Raw genomic sequence first — 19,268 nt, 5'->3', positions numbered from 1 at the left:
CATGACTCTATGCTGATTAACTTTCTTGTTATTTTTCTGTTCCTATTTAGTCTAGCCAATGCTTCCTAAGGACAGACACCAAGTCTTCTGCTCCCCTTAGAGCCTGACATAATGTCTTGCACATGGTAGACCCTCAATAAATGGGGGGGGGTGAATAAATCTGTGCAGAGAGGTGGAGATGGGTTATTTCAATGCCCACTTTGTCTTCCAGGTGAAGGCTTCCACAATTACCACCACACCTTTCCCTTTGACTACTCTGCGAGTGAATTTGGCTTAAATTTCAACCCAACCACTTGGTTCATTGACCTCATGTGCTGGCTGGGTCTGGCCACTGACCGCAAACGGGCAACCAAGCCGATGATCGAGGCCCGGAAAGCCAAGACTGGAGATGGCACTTAAACATGGAACCACCATCCAACATGTCTGCCATTGACACCTTAGTTAATGGCTCTTGTTACTATAGTTCTTTTGTTCATTGGATGTGGGAGGGGGTAGAGGGTAGGGAGGGAACAGAATCTCTGTGGTTTGGGAACTTTCTGTTTGTCTCAAAATATTGTCAACTATCAATGAAAAAAATTTTTAACATCAACGTAACTATGATTTAACATTAGAGTGTAAGCACGTGATTTAGTCGCTGTAGCTACAATACATCAAACACACATGGTCGTGTGCTTGTACATGATGTTGACCCTGACAGGATGAAGGAGCTTAATATTCTCTCGGTGTGATTCAGGAGAGCACTGGTTTTCTTTTCTACCAGTTAACCCAGCACTGTTTTTAAACCCCTTATCTGAAGGAGCAGAGAGGCAGGGTAGAAGACAAAAGAGAGGGTCTAAGTAACTAAAGAATGTTTCTGTTTTGTAATTACTGCGTGAATGTGCTTGTGTGTGTGTTGCTGTTGTTGTTTTTTGAATAAGAGAATTGAACACTTTAAAAAAAATGACAACACAGGAAATGGCTCTCTTATTTTTTTGGCCTTGTTTATAGCTTATTAATGCTCCACTGTCTTTGCTTCAGAAGAGATCTGTCCACTGCTCAGCTCGTTTTGTGTCCCAATTACACCCAGCCGACCCTATAAATCAGTGTCTATTTAAGTGTTTGATTTTGTTCTCTTCACTATTGTCATTTTAAAGGTGTATAACTCAGATGTGCCAGACATAAAATTAAGCTCAAATTAAGCTCTCATTTAAATGTTTAGACACCTAATTTATATTCTAATTGATCCTAGCCACTGATGCATGTACTTTAGCTACTCCTGCTAAATAAGCATATTAATTTTCCACACCAGGCCATCAGATCTTAATAACCGACAGTTATCTAGAGCTCAATGTCTACTAATGTTTCCCCTGCATGCGGCCTTCATTGATTTTGCAGCAAAATATAAAGTGATCATTATGCAGCTTCTGGATTAAAAAAATTTTCATGTGTTAAGTTGCCTTGTAAAGAGCATGTTGAATTAATGGGACAGCGTGCCCTTTGTTTTAGTTGTTAGAGCAAAAGAAAGATGTTGGAGCACTTCGAAGATAGATCTTTTCAGGAAAAATGTAGGAACTTAAAATTTCTGAAAAAAAAGTGATACCAGTAGGAAATTGTCATAATGAAGTTCTTCATCCAGCAGGTGTTTAAGAGTGTTATTTTGCCATTAATAATGTATAAACTATGAGTGATTTACAATAAATGATTATGAATTCGTTGGTGTTCTTGACCAGGTACTTAAATATTGTTCAGAGGATGTTCTCTCAAGGGTACTTGATGCTCCATGACGACCATATGATTTCCATTTGATTTGAGCACTGGACTATTGACGCCCCTAAGACCAGGCCTCCTGTATCCCATTAGGCCTAGGCCAGAGGGAAAATTGGCTAGTTTTATTTGGAATGCAGAACCCCAGTGGTGTCATTCTCCACTTCTCACTCACCAGTATGGCCACTTGGGCTGCTTCCAGATGACGAATGGGCACCTCTACTCCTACCTGTCACCCAAAAGAGCATGAAGGACACCTTCCTTCCCCGAGCCCCAGCGGGCCCCACTAGGAGTGACCAGAGGCACAGGAGACAGGCTCAGCCTTCCCTCCAGTCCTGCCTCCCAACTCTTCACTCTGCCCTTCTTTTGCCCCGAAACACCTGTGCCCTTGCCGTCAGATACAGACTTCTTGGCCTGCCTGCCGTTGAGTGGGATTCCAGCCATTGGACCCTTTGGGCATGACAGGGCATCTACCAGCTGCTTCATACTGTGGCCGCACATTGCTGAGACCTTGATGGAGAATTGGTAGGGTGTAACTGTATTCCAAGTTGAGTTTGTATCAACATGGCCAAAAATGATTGGGAATATCTCCGATTGGGAATATTTCCGTGAATCTTTGACCCTTAAATGTACCAATCTTATTGCTTGCCCATTAATAGGAAAGGCTACGTTTGGAAAAACTATTTGAAGTCTTCTCACAAAATGAGGATATTCCCCATCTAGTCCAAATAAATCCAGAACCTCACTCCTTTGAACCTGAGAGTCACGTATTTATCTGCAGCAATGGCCATGAATGAGGATCGGGATGATTTTATTGAAGGAGTGGATGGAAGTTAGATCACTCTAGAGTCTTCCATGTTAACATTACCTGCAGGTCTCAGCAGCATCTAAGGGAAGAAAGTAACCCTGGGACATATCTCCCAAGACTATCCAAAGTGGCCCTAGAGAGGTTGGTACATTTTTTTTTTTTTTGAGAGGATCAGTTTAAAGTAAGGTGATGCCCTCTCCTTAATCTCCCGTGTCCTACAAGGCTATTTCAGACACAACCACCCATGCATCCAGGTGAGGGGAGCAAAGGGGAAGTGGTTCCAACGGAGCATCTCCCATGCGTGTTATGGAGCTGGCCAGCTGTGTGGCCTTGAGAAAACCAGTCTTTCTGGATCTAGTTTTCTCATCTGCAAAGAGAGAGGATAAAACCAGACTCTGGCTAAGGTCCCATCGAGCCCTAATAGCCACCAACAGCAACAGAGATAGGGACATGGCTGACTTCAGGTTTGAAACACCTCTCAAGTTCTTGTCCCTCCTTTCTGGGATCTGGATCTGGGAGGTCAAAATTGAGGGGAAATAATTGGGTCTGAGTGGGAGAACACAGAGTGAGGCTGAAAGGAATGCTCTTGGTTAAAAAAAAAAAAATGCATCTGTTTCATTCATTCCCAAAATATAATGAAACAATAAAAATAAACATAATCAATGGAAAACAATTTAATGAAAGGAAGTACTCCAAAAACCTCTGGCCTAGTGGAGTAGTAGAAATAGCACTGGACTCAAGTTCAAGACCTGAGTTTGAGTTCTCTTCCCTTTTTTAAGTTGAGGTATAATTGACATACATTATATTAGTTTCAGGTATACAACATAATGATTTGATATTTACATATATTGCAAAAAAAGGGCACCTGGCTGGCTCAGTCTGTGTATACTGCAAAATGATCACCACAAGTCTTGTTAACATCTGTCACCACATGCAGTGAGAAAAGTTTTTTTCTTATAATGAGAGCTTTTAAGATATATTCTCTTAGCGACTTTCAAATATGAAATACAGTACTATTAACTATAGTCACCATGCTTACATTACATCCCTATGACATTTATTTTATAACTGGAAGTCTGTATCTTTTGACCAGCTTCACAATTTTGCCCACCCCCACAGCCCACCAATCTGTTCTCTGTATCTGTGAGTTCATTGTTATTTTTTTTAAGATTGTACATATAAGAGAGATCATATGGTATTTGTCGTTCTCTTTCTGACTTACTTGACTTAGCATAATACCTTCTAGGTCCATCCATATTGTCACAAATGGCAAGATGTTGAATTTGAACTCGTGATCTAACTTCCTGTGTTACCTAGTGCATGTTTTTAGGCTGAACCATGTGAAAGTGCCATTTATTAACCTACTGATCCTCTCTGCAACTCCACGTCTTCACCCACAAGGTAGGAACAGTAAAGCTTATGTGCTCAGATAAATCTGAAGGCCCCGAGAACAGGCCTGGTGCATCATAGGTCCCCACAAGACATCAGGTGAGGGTGAGTAGCACATCTCAGACACAAGATGGTAACTGTCTCAGACACAAGATGGTAACTGAGATATAGTCAAATAGCCACAGACTGGAAGTGAAGAGGACCAGCTTCTAGTTCTGGTTTTGCTAGTAACTAGCTGGATGGTGAAGGGTAGCAGAATATGCCCCAAATGCCAGTTTGACATAAGATTATTTCCAGTTAAAGGCACTTGAGAGGCACCTGGCTGGCTCAGTCGGTAAATCATGTGACTCTTGATCTCAAGGTTGTGAGTTTGAGCCCCATGTTGGGTGTAGAGATGAAAGAAAGAGAGAAAGGAAGGAAGGAGGGAGGGAGGGAGGGAGAGAGAGAGAGAGAAAGAAAGAAAAAGAAAAAGAAAGAAAGAAAAAAAAGAAAGAAAAAGAAAAAGAGAAAGAAAGAAAGAAAGAAAAAGAGAAGAAAGGCACTTGGAAACAGCAGATGCAAGAAGGACCCTCTGACCTCCCTTTTTCTTCCTCAAAGCAGGAGATGCAACTCCCATGTGAAAGCTGCCCTCTGTACCAGGGGGGAAGAAACATCCTTATCACCAGAGACAGACAAGGTACCAACAGAATCAGTGCTAACAAGGGTTTGCAAGTAACCCTTATCTCCTGTTAGCTTCCCCATATATTTTTGGTACTTTTTCACAATTAGTGCTCTTAGTCCAATCTGGTATATAAACACTTGGGCCCAACCACTTTGGGGGGCTTCATTTTCCTGTGAAGGCTCCCATGAATATGTAAATAATAAACTCTGTAAGCATCTCTCCCGCTAATCTGTCTTCTGTCAACTGAATTCTCAGGCCCAGCTTGACCCTCAGAGGCTGGAGGGAAAGTTCTGCCTTGCCTACAAAGGCTCTGTCTCCTGGAGCCTCAGCGAGCCCTTCCATAAAGGAACCCCACTGGATTGGATCCCGTCCTGCCCTGGTATCCCTGTAGGAGTCATTCCCCCCTGTGTGGAAAAGCCCCGCACAGTGGCAGGGCCCTGAGCTTCCCTCTGATCCTTGGCCTCCATCAGAGGACAAACCCCACTTGCAGAGTCACCCAGGCTTCCCACAGCTCATTTTTCTCCTCCCCAGGAGCTGGGAGACAAGACTGGGAGAGGGACAAGGCTGAAGCTACTGGATGAGAATGAGCTTCGGGGATTATGTGACATTCATTTATCCCTTTCACTCCTGTCCTCAAATTACAGAAGACACTGGAAGCCAGTTGAGTTCTCAGCGGCTGCTCATGTGAAAAACAAGGAAGGAAAGAAGTATCCTAACCTTTATAATCCTACCCCCCCCCATTTTTAGTTTAGGGAATTCATGAAAATCCTTTCCTTCTGGGGCGCCTGGGTGGCCCAGATGGTTAAGTGTCTGCCTTCGGCTCAGGTCATGATCCCAGGATCCTGGGATCAAGCCACACGTTGGGCTCCTGGCTCAGCAGGGAGCCTGCTTCTCCCTCTCCCTCTGCCTCTCCCCCTCCTCATGCTCTCTCTCTCTCTCTCTCTCTCTCTCTCTCTGTATCTCTGTGTCTCAAATGAATAAATAAAATCTTTAAAAAAAAAAATCCTTTCCTTCCCTTTCCTCAGCGTCAAGGAAGTGCTATAAATGACCTGGAAACTCCTCTCCTGTTCTCCTCAAGGGTGGTAGAGTTCAAGACTATCCCGCCCCTCCCTGCCCCCTGGAATGTTCCTGACTTCAAAATTTGCAAGTCAGAAGCAAGAGGAAGGAAAGTGTTGCCTCTGCCCCGCCCCCCTTCCAGCGCCAGGCAGCAAGCCTGTGTTCGAGCAGCTACTGTGGCTCGTGGCTCTGTGACAGGCTTCTCACTTGCTTTTGTCCTCTCAAGACACCTCTGCCTGGGCACCTGGGCGAGCAGTCAGCCGCAGGTTGCCTCGACTGCCCACCGATTCAAGAGGAAGAGACCCGCAGACAGCAGCCCCAGTTAGCTATGGCCGGGGGCCTCTGCCCCGACACACTACCCTTCCTTACTGCTCCTAAACCTACAGTTACTATGCAAAAAAGATGACTTGGCCTCCGACCACCGGTTCAAATCCCTGCAACTCAGAATTGACTAAATCGATGTCCACATCCTCCCCTTGTTTGATCCTCTGCAGGGCTACTTTTCCTGTCACTGGGAGAAATCTCCAAAGTTGCTTTTCTGATAGAAGCACCAGCTGCTGGGCAGAGCCGCCAAACTCTGTGCTGTCGATGGACAAAGTAACTGGGTCCCGCTGGAGCAGGGCACGGTCGTATTCTTATTACCAAATTTTTTTTTTTAGATTTTTATTTATTTATTTCACAGAGATAGACAGCAAGAGAGGGAACACAAGCAGGGGGAGTGGGAGAGGGAGAAGCAGGCTTCCTGCTGAGCAGGGAGCCCGATGTGGGGCTCAATCCCAGGACCCCGGGATCACTACCCAAGCCTAAGGCAGACGCTTAACGACTGAGCCAGCCAGGCGCCCCTATTACCAGATTTCTTAAAAGCGGGTGCTCACAATGTATGGATCATTAAACAGCAGGGCCAATTGTAGAAGACGCTCCTTTTCCCAGACTGAATGACAATGTCATGTGTGAGGGTGGGGGGAGGTAGGCGGAGCCCCTACCTGTACCCGATGTGATCACTGCAATCCTTGAGTGAGGATGAACTGGCTAACTGGGATATGCAGCTTCTCAAAGGAAGAGTGAATCATCCATGTAGGTGATGCCTCTCCAGGGCCAGCCAACAGGCTTCTCACACTTGAGGTGGAGGGATCCGGAAGACCCACTTCACTTCTCTCCTGGTCCCGCAGTTCCTGCCCATGGATGCAACAACTCCGTCCTCTGAATTTAAAAGGCATTTAAGCCAGCAGCATAAAGTGCTTTTTGCAGACGTGCCAACCAATGAGCACCTGTCCTTGCACTGCTCTTTACAGGTCCTGCTGGACTGAGCTGTTTGTAACGCAGGCAAATCAGCTTATTAGGAAGAACGCATACACACTTACACCACAGCCAACCAAGGTGAAAAGTGATCCCAAAGTGCATCTTTTGCCCTTTATGGTTTCAGATCACTATTTTATTTTATTTATTTATTTTTTAAAGATTTTATTTATTTGACAGATAGAGACACAGCGAGAGAGGGAACACAAACAGGGGGAGTGGGAGAAAGAGAAGCAGGCTTCCTGCCAAACAGGAAGCCCGATGCGGGGTTCGATCCCAGGACACTGGGATCATGACCTGAGCCGAAGGCAGACGCTTAATGACTGAGCCACCCAGGTGCCCCTATTTTATTTTATTTTTAGGATTTTATTTATTTATTTGAGAGAGAGAGAGAAAGAGCATGATCAGGGGGAAGGGGCAGAGGGAAAGGGACAAGCAGACTCCCCGCTGAGCAGGGAGCCCCACAACGTGGGGCTCGATCCCAGGACCCTGAGATCATGGCCTGAGCGGAAAGCAGACGCTTAACCAACTAAGACACCCAGGCTCACCTCAGATCACTATTTTAAAAGTGAAGACCTATGTGGGGAATTTTTAAGCAATGATATATTGGACTCTTTCCAACCACCTTTTTAGTCTATTTGAAGCCAGGGTCTGGATCAGTTTCATGACACTGAAATGGACAGGTTATTTTTTTTTTTAATTAGAAAAATTATTTATTTCTGCTCCTTTCATACATCTTATTGTGTAGGAAACAGTCTTGCATATCTGTCTGAGATAATGTACTGTCACACATTCTGTTTAAAGGCAAAGCACCATAAGTAAAGCTGATCATCTGTCCAGAGTTTTCAGCTTATGGGATTTCGCTTCCTGATTTTACATTAATTTTTCAAAGTCAGAAATGTCAGCTCCAAGAAATGTTAAGGGAGCTGTAAAAAATAATCACTTTATTCAATATTATAGTTGTAGAAATTGAGTATATATTCTCTAAGACATTAAAAACTAAGAAGAAAATGCCACTTAACATCACTGGTACATCAGCATAGGCAAGAGGAAAAAGTACTGTGAATGAGCTTGTCTCTTTGATACTAAGAAGACATTCTAGTTCAAGTGTCAACATGCTCCTATATTTTCACTAGATGCTTCTTTTCTGCTGCTTTTCATTCTTTTCCATATTTCACATCACTGGCTTGGGGCAGCCTTTAAAACTTCATTAACAGGAGCAAATCCAATATCCACTGATTTCTTCTGAAAAGGCATTTGAACCCATCAGGTAGCCCGACAGTTCCATTCTCATGAATACTCTAGCCATGAAAAAACTCCATAGGACACAGACAAATCCAGTGAATAGAAGAAGAAATCTATTGAGTTTTGGAATGTTGGAACGTTTGGTACATTTGCTTAGTCCAGGATTAAGAAACATAAACCTCCCATTGTAAATAGGAAGCTGGACACGAATCCTCCCATAATATATTGTCCAGTTCCTCTGTGGGCCAAGAAAGCTACTGGTCTCTGATGTCCATGTTCATCAGTCATAAAGCCAACACTTGGAGGTTCAACAATAACATCATAAGTTATTCCTCCAGTGATAAGGACATAAGACCCCACCACCAGCACATACACCATCGTGGCGGAAGCCATGCCCCCAGGGAGGCTTCTTCAGGGTCAGGTTGGGCATTCGAGCACTAAGAACAGGACCCGGTACAAGGTCTCCATCTTGGTGGTGGCAGGGGCCTCTCGACAGGGCCTCTCGACAGGCCATTTTGAGGTGATTTTGTTGACATTATTTGGCTCCTTGGCCTACATCTACACAACCCAGGGATGGTTAGATTGTTACTTTGTTGGTAGACAAATAGCCTAAGGAAAAATGTGCAAAACTTCCACTTCTTCATCTATAATATGTCACATTGGAACAAATGATTGCTTAGGTCCCTTCTTCGATCCAAGACCACAGGAATCAATAGCAAGCAAGCTTAGAAAACACTAGATTCTGCTCTACCCCAGCAAAATGTGGCTGGAAGCCATCTCAATGTTGTATCTTTATAAAAGAAAAAGAAAGGAAGAGACTGCAGGCCACAGTATAACTTAGAAAACATTTGTAGGTGGGAAAGCAGAATCCTGAGTGTTAGGGTGGCCAATGACACGATGGGTAATTCACTGAGGCTGGTTGATATTCCTGGAACGTCACTGCAATGGCTAAATATTTCTCAACAATCTCAGGGTTTTTTTTTTTTTTTTTTTAAAGATTTTTTTTATTTATTTATTTGAGAGAGAGAGAATGAGAGACAGAGAGCATGAGAGGGGGGAGGATCAGAGGGAGAAGCAGACTCCCTGCCGAGCAGGGAGCCCGATGCGGGACTCGATCCCAGGACTCCAGGATCATGACCTGAGCCGAAGGCAGTTGCTTAACCAACTGAGCCACCCAGGCGCCCGGGTTTTTTGTTTTTGTTTTTGTTTTGCCTTGTATTGTTTTGGTTTTAAGTTTCCATTTGAGAGATGTCCTTAAATTGAGTATTGCTGTGTCCAGGAAATACCAGCATTATAAACCTTGGAAACAATAACATGCTTCAAAATAAGGTCACTAACCATCACATGCCATCATGATTTGGCTGCCAAATTTCCACACTCCCTGTTAGAAGTAGGCTGAGTGTGCACAGAGATAATTTAAACCTTCCCAACAAGCTTGCCTTGTTCGTCTGATTGATATAATGTATTTTATTGTAACATTCAATCTGCTGTTTTTCCATTTGCTTTAAATTCAGCACTGCCACAGAAGAAAGAGAAAATGGGACAGCTTGAAGAGGTGTAAAAATATAATTACTCTTTTGAAAGTATGCATATTTATCTATTTTTTTGCTATCCCCATCTCACTTGGTTTTCCCACTCTAAATAGATGAGTGCTCCTGGCTCGTATACATAGCGCTTATGGGTTATTTTAATTGAGAAGAACATCCTTTATTGCAATTTCTAGACCACTGATTGTAGTGCATCTTAATAATTTCTTTTGCATCAAAAAAGAAATCAATGAAAGCACATCAGACGTGAAAGACCACTGGCAATACCATAGGACCTCAGCAAACCAGTCTGCAAAAACACCTCGAGTCACTGAAATTTTGCTCAACACACCACCTTTAGAAAAAAAGAATGACCAAAAAAAAAAAAAAAAAGGAAAATAAAAAACTCTTCATCAGAAAAGTATTTTCCTGGGGCGCCTGGGTGGCTCAGTGGTTAAGCATCTGCCTTCGGCTCAGGTCATGATCCCAGGGTCCTGGGATTGAGCCCCGCATCGGGCTCCCTGCTGGGCAAGAAGCCTGCTTCTCCCTCTCCCATTCCCCTGCTTGTGTTCCCTCTCTCGCTGTCTCTCTCTCTATCAAATAAATAAATAAAATCTTAAAAAAAAAAAAAAAAAGAAAAGTATTTTCCCAAACTACACCTAGTTTGGGCTATACTTGGCTGGATTTTATAAATCTATTACAACTCCCTCTAAAAACAATGTACAAAGAATTCACAGCTCACATTTAAGAGTCATGCAAACCATGCTGGTCTTAATCACCAAGTGTTTCCCAATCCACAGGGCCTGAGAGATGAGAGGTGCTCCATAAGTGTTACTGAATGAATGAATGAATGGAAGGATGGAGGGATGGATGGATGGGTGGATAGCTACAATGTAGTGCATTGCAGAAATAAACCCTATGTAGCATTGCTGTGTCTCATCTTTGTAACTCATTCCGTTGTTTGCCTTGTTAAATGTGACACTCCAGGCAGGCAAGCCCATGTGTGTCTTGGGCACAGTTGTACGGTGAGCTCCCAGCAGAGAGCTTGGAAGCAGGACCTCCAAAATGTTTGTTGAGCTGTCATTGTTTATGAATACATGCAAGCCCTACTTTCAGCAACAGTTGACCCAGAAATCCAAACTTACAAAAGTAAAAAAATTAGAAGACAATTCTTAATTTTACAAAAGTATTTGGTGCAGGTTTCCTTTCATAAACAGGCTTTGAAATCATGCTTCAGCCTTTAGGGGCACCTGGGAAGCTCAGTTGGTTAAGCGTCCGACTCTTGATTTTGGCTCAGGTCATGATCTCGGGGTCCTGAGATCAAGCCTTGTGTCTGGGCTCCACGCTCAGCAGGGAGTCTGCTTGGGATTCTCTCTCTCCCTCCCAAACACACTGTGCTTTCTCTCTCAAATAAATAAATAAATAAATTTTAAAAAAAGTATCTTCCCCAACTTTTAAGAAGCACATGTGGTGGGGGGCATAAGGTACCCCTTAATTTGTGAGGACTGTCCAATCACAGAGCCACTCCGAGATGGTCAGAGTTAGAAAGCTGCACGTCCCTTCTGAGGGGTCGCCCCCTAAGCCACAAGAACAAGATCATGCTAAGGAGTGAAACAGGCAAAGATGGCGTTAGAGGCTGAATTGTGTCCCCTCATATCCACCCGTTGAAATCCTGATCCCCAACACCTCAGAACCAGACTGTGTTTGGAGAGAGACTCTTTAAAGGGGTGATTAAGTTAAGCCTCTTCTCAACCGGGTCTTTCTCTTCATTTCACACTGTCAGTGATTCCATGGAGACGGGTGCCTTCAAACCATCACATCAAAACATCACATCACATCACCGTCCCAACAGAAAACAGCACCAAAGACCGTTTTGCCCTTTTTCTTCTTGACCATCAACAGGAATTTACTTAGCTCCCGCTATGGGGAAGGCATAGGACGGAGTATTGTGGGGAGATAAATGGATATTACTTTTAAGTAATACGGAATATATCCAATAAATGGATGTGACTTTTAAGGAGGAGACAAATTCACCTGGAAGGGAAGAAATCAAACCTTCCCCGTCTCCCACCCCATTGTCCAAGTACAATCACGTCTTTGGACATTTTGTCCACAATTACTTTGCTAAAGGTTGTAGACAAATAAGTGACTTAGTAAATCCTAAGCCGGCACTTAAGAATTTGGACATATTACATGGGGGGTGGCAGGGGAGGTGGTCAGTGTTATAGACAAAAAGAGTTACATTCTTTCCTTGAAAATAGGCCAAGCATCATCAAACAATTAAATACATTATTTCCCTTTAATAGAAGCTCAAATCAAATGTCTCACTCAGTCAAACTAAGTTAGGAGAGAAACCATCTGTCAGCTCCGGGTTCAGCTCCAGCGGGCCTGTCTTGAACACACCATGGGCTGAGGCCTTGTCTCATTAAAAAATTATCTTAACTGCTTGCTGCCAAAAGTAATTTGCCCAGCATTGTCCACTCCTCAGAAGCAGAAGTAATGTTTCCTGTGAGTGTTTCTGAAGTAACATCACAAGATAAATGCCTGCAGGCAGCCGGGGGAAAGTGAGCTGGGGGGGGGGGAGCCCTTGCAGGAAGTGCTAAAAAAGACCTGTGGGGCCACAGGCACTCTGCAAAGCACCACGGCCTCGGCCTCGGAAAGGTGGGCAGAACTGGGGAGTTGGGACGGCACAGGCAGGTTTATAAGTAGTGCAGGAGTGTCTCTGGTTTCAGATTCTGGTCCCTTCCTTAGCTCCCACGTGAGAGCTAAAAAAATAGAACAGAGTGTGTGTGCCTGTGTGATATGTGTGACTGAGTACTCTCAATCCCTCTCTCTCCTCTTCCCTCGCTGTCCCCCTCCCCTCCTCTCTCTTTCTCTCAGTCTGCCTCTCTTCCTCCTCCTCCTCTTCATCCTTCTCCTCCTTTTCCTCCTATTTCCCTTTCCCTCCCCCTCCTCCTTCCCCCTTTCCCTTTCTCCCTCTTTCTCTTCTCTCTCCCTCTCCCTTTCCCCTCTCTCTCTCTTGCACTCTCTCTCTCTCCTCCCTTCCCACCCTCCCTTCCTCAATCTCCAATAAATTACTCCATATCACTTGTTCCTAAGGCCCCGGCTTTGCAAGAGGAGCTGCTGAGGGGGTGGGGAGCGATCGTGCGGAACTCCAGTAACTTGGGGAGGCAGACAGCTGGGAGAAGCCAGCAAGGCAACCTCTTCCCCTGACTCCTGCCTTCTCCAAGGCTCCATTTGCTCTCCCTTAAAGACTTTCTTTCTCCTCTGTGGCTGCCCTTGGATGCTCAGCACATTTTGTTTGCGCTCCGTCTGCGCTCTGCTCGGAGAGACTGCGGGTCGAGCATGGTATCAGTGAGCTGGCAGGGCATGGAGGATGGGGAGCGCCCGGAGCACAGAGGGAGGAGAGAGGGTGGTCCAGGTGTTTATTCCCAGATTCCCTCCCTGCAGGCTGGCTGCACACTGGCTGCCACCTCAGCTGACAGTCAGGCCCCCGTCTCTGTCCTTGGAGCTAAGGGGGGGTCATGGTGCTCTGACCGACTCTACGCTGTTGCTTGTGGTTGCTCGACACTCACCCCAGGGCTTGTGTGAGTAGCCCGTAAGACAGTCGTGGAGGTGCACCTGTCAGATCTTCTCTTAAGAAAGAACTTGCTGTTCCCAAACAAAATCACAGTTAACTGACTGCCTTCAAGCTTCAGAACATGTTTGTTTGTTTGTTGTTTTGCCACACTTCCTGAGCAGCCCTAGCCCATGACCGAGCATGGTGGGCACCAGGGCCTGGCCACTTTGGCCCAGTAAGAAGACTCCACGAACTGGCAGTCCTGGCTCCCAGGCCCCCTTGGGCCGGCTCTGAGTTGTGTGCGGAGCTCCCCTGCCCAATTGTGCTTCTTTCCTTTCTTTCATCTGCGAGTGAAGGCTCTCCCAGTTCATTCCTGCTTCCCTCCTATCTTCCATGGGCATAACCTCCCACAAATCAATGACACCCCCAACTCTAGCATCTGCTTCCTGGGCAATCCAACTAACATATGCCTTTTCAAAACCCTCCCCAAATGACTCTATTTGACCATAGCACCTCTTCCCTACCAGGCCCCTAACTGAGACACCTTGATATTCATTGAGTGGATTTTCACATGGGTTCACATACTGACTTGGGGAGGAGAGGCCCCAGAGCCCCTCCAGGGGGCTGCCCTGCCTGTGATTGCAGACCAAGAGAAATGAACCTGAGCCCCCCTTCCCTGCTCCCTCCCAGCTTCCCCATCTGCATTTCCTCACCATCCACATCCATACTCCACCCCCCCACCCCCCCCCACCCCCCCAGCGAGGCCTGGGCATGGGATCCTAAGATAACAGGGAAAGCTGGAGAGGTGAGGAGAACCTGCGAGATGCTGGGGAACAAGGAGCCGCAGTAATAAGAAGTGCGGGTGTCTGGCTTTTCTCAACAGAACCTTAGGAAAGTGCATTTAATCCTCATCATTTGGAAGAAAACGTCCAAAGTCACGGAAGCAGTGAGGCAAAAATAGCATCAGAAAGGCCCGAAGTCTAATCATAAACCTTGGAGCCTAAACTTGTTACTAACTGGGAACTGGGCTACTTGGCCTTTCTGAGCCAATCTACACTCTACGGGAGAGAAGATGAAGAAGCGGGGGTCCTCTGTAGGTGGGATGAGCCTGAATTGCCTAGGTGGGGGCGTGGGATGTCCAACACAATTTTGGGAGACATCTCGGTGAGAAATTCCCTGATACGTGCAACACTCCACACCTTTTCTAATTCTCTTAAGACAGGATGAGTGCCACAAAACCCTAAAAACAAAATCAACTTTGTCATGAAAAGCATAAGTCATAGAGAACCTGAACATCGAGGCTACATTTTCTAGGGCCGCTCTAATTTCAACAATTGTGGCCTTTTGTCAAAAAACACACTTATGATCAGATTGTATCTTTTCCTTTGGGATTCAGAAAATTTGGTCCTATTGTTCATGCAGCATCTTTAGGAGAGGGAAAGAAACGGTGGAAAGGCGAAGTATGACTGTAATATTCTTCAAAATATTCTTTGAGAAACTTCCAAAATGCTAAGATCCATTCCTATCATATCAGTTACTGGATCTTTTTATGTAACAAATGAAGTTCAGTGGTCCTCCACTAGTGTCCCTCACCTCCAGATGTGGTTATTTCTTGATTTTCTTTTGGGTCCTCAGAGAGCCAAACACCAAGATGGAATTAGGTAGATGAGACATTTACTGAGAGAAATGCCTGTGAAGGTAAAGAGAGGGGAGCAGGAGGAATTGAGGAGAGGCTTCAAACCAGGACACAGATCTAATACCTGTGAAAGGAAAGTGGGAAGGATTGAGAAGAAAGAGCCTCCGACTGCAGCATCATTCTGAGGAAATCTGGGTCAGGTCATGGGAAAGTCCTTGAGCCAAAATTGCCCATCAGAGGGATCTTCTGTCTGGCAGAAATGGCCCTGAGCCAGCAGTGTTCCCTCTGCATTCAACTCCCTGCCCTTTCAACCACCCACACATTTACCCACATCCCCTGCAATCCAAATGCCTCTCCTAAAATGCCAATAGAGGCTCTCTCCAGGCCTTTCTTCCTGGGTCCCTGACTGCTTGCTTTCTCTTTCCTCCAGGTCCTGGCCTCACTAGTTAGCCCATTTGTTCCTACTTCTTCAACCCTAGAAGTAAGAAGCAATAGTGGGGCAGAAAACAGCACAGTGAGGTCAGGGAGCTGCAAGGGGGTTGGTGTGGCTGGTGTGTGAGCTAGGGATGCTTCGTGATGTAGGCAAGGCCACTTACAGAGGGCTCCTGGGCTGTCCTGAAAGCTTGACCTTTACCCCATGACAGCTAGGTGTGGGCCACGAAAGGAATTAATCAGGAAACATCAAGTGTCATGGAAGGAATTAATCGGCACCCGACAGATTCGCATTTCAGTTGTGGGAGAGATTCACGGAGGAGAGACTGGAGCCGAAGCCTGGACCAGACCGGTGAGCAGATTACGGCAGTGGGCCCGGGCCAGGGAAAGTGAGAATGAGGACCGAGACTTAAGGGTGAAGACAGCAGTGGGATGTGAGTGTCCCAGAGCCCTGTGCTCGCGGCTCAGCTGATGGCTGGTGGGCAGCTCTCCCTCACTCCCCCACCACATTTCCCCACCTCCTAAATCTGTTCTCCTCTCCTGCTTGGGACCCGAAGTGCACGCCCCCTCTCCTTGCGCCTGTGGGTAATCGGTCAGATCCCCACGGTTCTACCTGATAAACATCTCCACGGCGTCCTGACGGTCCTGTCCTTGGGTCAGGCTTGGCCTGGACCACTAGCACACTCGTTGGTCTGCCTACTTCCACGCCTGCATCTCCAATTCATCCTTCACACTGCTGTCAGTGGCTTTCACTGGCTTCAAGAAGAACACAAACCCTTTATTATTGCATATAAGACCTCCCACCCTCTGGCTGCAGGAACAGCTCTGTAGCTCATCTCCCACCCCCCTTTGCCTGCAGTGCTATGATCTAGCAATACACACGTGCAGTTCCTCAATCACACCCTGCCATTTCGTGCCTCCGTTCTTTTTATCCACTAGGCTCTCCATCTAGAGCACACCTACCTTCCTTGCAAACCTAGCACACTCCCACTCATTCCTTAAAACCTGCCACATCAGATTCTCTCTGAAGTCTTTCTTGTATTTCCGCTTATTTTAATTTGTATTATAATTACTTCTTCCTGGCTAGCGTGTAAATGTCATGAGAACAGGGATCATGAATATCTTGGTTTTTTAAACATTCTCTCTAAGACTTAGCATCATTCCTGGTACATAATGAATGCTCAATAAATACTTATTGAATGAATAAATACAGATTTTGTCTCCTCCAGTAGACAATAAGCTTTTTTTTTTTTTTACGTAAGATCTACACCCAACATGGGGCTTAAACTCACAACCCCAGGATCAAGAGTCACCGACTCTTGCTCTATTGAGTGAGCCAGCCAGGCACCCCATAGACCACAAGCCTTTTGAGGCAGGGACTGAGTCATATTCATCTCTGTATGCTCCCGAATAATTTTGTTAGTACAAGATTAGTACAAAGTTGCTGAGCTAGGAAAGTTGATCTACTAATTTCTTACTGTATCGGGAAAAAAACTATTTTTCCAAGTTCCTCGTTTCATTTAAAAGATGACTTTAGGGAATAGCTAAGTTCAGAATAGAGCCAAATCATAGAGTATTATGGATTTTCCCTAAACAAAACAAAAGGGGAAATTATCTGTTTTAAAACCCTTACATTAGATGACAATAGCTTAAGAAAAAATAAAATCTCAAAGCTATGCTGAAAGAAACATTTAAAAATTTATACTGAGAGGGTGAGGAGTCTCTTATTCCTTGAGTCTTAACGTTGATATCAGTAGAGAAATGGAGACTGTGAATAATATTTAGACCACAATTTTCATCTTTGCAGAGTTGAAAATCTAGGTAGTTTTCTTGACTCGGACTTTTATTAGGACATCATGTTAAATCCACATATCAAAGTCTTCGGGGGTGACATTGGACACAATATTACTGAACCATTACGGGGGCACATCAATTAAAACCCAGCTGGTGAACAAAATGACAATCTCATTTTTTTCAATGCCTCATCACAAGATGTAAAAAATTTCCCCAAATTACCAAATGATTATTCATTTTAATCAAGGTAAAAACTATACTAAGCTGCGGAACAAAGCCCCCAGCACACAACTGTGCTCCCAGAGCTGGAGACCGGCAGGATCAACTCAGGAAACCAGCCTGGTGGTCCAGGTTGCCTTGACAACCGCTCCCATAGAACCAGCCTTCAAAGATAGGCTCAGACAAAGCAACAAGGAAGACTAATTGATGATCAGCCTCTAATATCTAAGACAGAAGAGTGATTGGATGATACTGTGTGAATATTTCTAAATTTAAATGAACATTTGGGTGGGGGTGTTTTAAACCTTACTGTTTTGGGTTTTTTTTTATGGAATTCTCCCTTCTTTCTCAGTTCCAAAATAAGAAACCCCCTTTTTAAAGGGATAACAAGCACAGCTGAACAGCCGGCTACCTTGGAAAATCTAACCTGGAAAATAATTCTTTCTCATTTAAACTCAAAACTCCCCCCCAAAGAGGCAGCAGGGGAGTCAGGAAAAGATGAGAGGCAAACGGGAGGTAGCTGGGAGAGATTTAATCACAACTCTTCAAAAAACCCTCCTTGTGTGTGGGGGTGTGACGGGTGCCTCAGCAATCTTGGTGTGCTGCCAAACACCAGGAAATCAGTTCATAGCCCAAACTGTCACAAAAATGCGAGCACACTTGGAGAGAGAGAAGGCGACAGTCTCCCGTGTCAGCCTCTCTCCCGTTTGCCTGCAGAGCACAGATGTCTCAGCGAGCAATTCCAGGTGCAGAAAGAAACCTGTGTACAAACAGTAGACAATTTGAGAAGGGTAGGGACAGAGAAGCAACAATTCACAGTAAGGATAAACAACACAAAGAAACCGAGTGTGTTGGAACAAAAGAAGCCTTTGAGGTGTTATAATAGAATTACTAAGCCAATTGTGGTCACCCAAATAAGAGAGACCAGAAATTCAATTACTCCAACCCTGAGGAATAAATACATAAAATAAGAAGCCAGAGAGAAAGCAAGCCAAAATAAAGACTTACATTAACAAAAGGACTCTAAGGAGTCCACCTTTCTCTTACTGTGTTTTCTCGGCGGTATTTTAAATGCCATTCCCCAAATGTGCAATTATCTCAGCAGAACGAAGTAAGAAGTGAAACTGCAGGGTGTGCTCACTACAGTGCACGGGGGCAGACACAGAAATTGGGAGCGCAAGGGCAGTTGCTAGACAGGAGCTGGACAGTCGCCCGCGTGACCTGTAATGCAGAAAACTCAACAAGTCCTTGAAACACGGAGCCTAAGAAAAGTACTTTGAATTATTTCATCTTAAGTAAAACAAACAGGAGTGCGTGGCTGGCTCAGTCAGTAGAGCATACGACTCGATCTCGGGGTTGTGTGTTCGAGCCCCACGTTTGGTGGGGGCCTGCTTTAAATTTTTAAAAAAAAGGTATTTAAGTAAAACAAACTGTTCTTCAAGTTCAACAGCAACACAACAACAGCAAATCCACAAAAAGTCATACTCCTTTCATTGTGGGAAGGGAGAGTGGAATGTTCAGAGTGGTAAACCTCTTCAGTTGTGTGGTTGGACCTGGTCGCTTACCCAACATGGGTGGGGAGGCCAGAGATGTGTTTGCACAACTTGTTGTCCTGAAGGCTTGTTGTCCTGAAGACATCAGTGCCTCGGCCCGAAGCGCCTTCTCTCCAACTGAGAATGAGGATGGTGTATGGCGACAGATGACAGCTCATGACCCTTGCGTGCTACGAGGGGGATTCTCAACGCCAAGGCACTTCAGTCATTTCAGGGGATGACTGATTCCCTTAACTGGAGTTACGTTTGGTTTTTAAAATTTTAAGCAGTACGTTAATTCATTGTTGGTGAAGGTATGGAGAAATGACTGCTGCTTAAATTGTTGGTGAGAAGTGTTCTTTGATACAAGCT

The 19,268-nt window shown here is 45.1% G+C and overlaps 1 protein-coding gene and 1 pseudogene across 1 annotated transcript in view; one reads left to right on the top strand and one right to left on the bottom strand.

Annotated features, from left to right (window-relative positions):
- Positions 1-1,698, top strand: part of SCD5 (stearoyl-CoA desaturase 5) — a 155,210-nt gene extending 153,512 nt beyond the window's left edge. Inside the window, exon 5 of the mRNA XM_078068838.1 lies at positions 212-1,698. Coding sequence (XP_077924964.1) covers positions 212-399 — 188 coding nt within the window. The 3' untranslated portion in view covers positions 400-1,698. The remainder of the gene's footprint in view (positions 1-211) is intronic.
- A 5,448-nt stretch (positions 1,699-7,146) lies between these two features.
- Positions 7,147-9,017, bottom strand: LOC118520759 (oligosaccharyltransferase complex subunit OSTC pseudogene; annotated as a pseudogene).
- Positions 9,018-19,268: the final 10,251 nt, after the last annotated feature.

Source organism: Halichoerus grypus, chromosome 3 (genome assembly GCF_964656455.1).
Source record: "Halichoerus grypus chromosome 3, mHalGry1.hap1.1, whole genome shotgun sequence".
In the NCBI taxonomy this organism is placed as follows: Eukaryota; Metazoa; Chordata; class Mammalia; order Carnivora; family Phocidae; genus Halichoerus; species Halichoerus grypus.
Note: the sequence above shows the minus strand (reverse complement) of the source record. Positions and strands in the feature narration are given on the sequence as shown.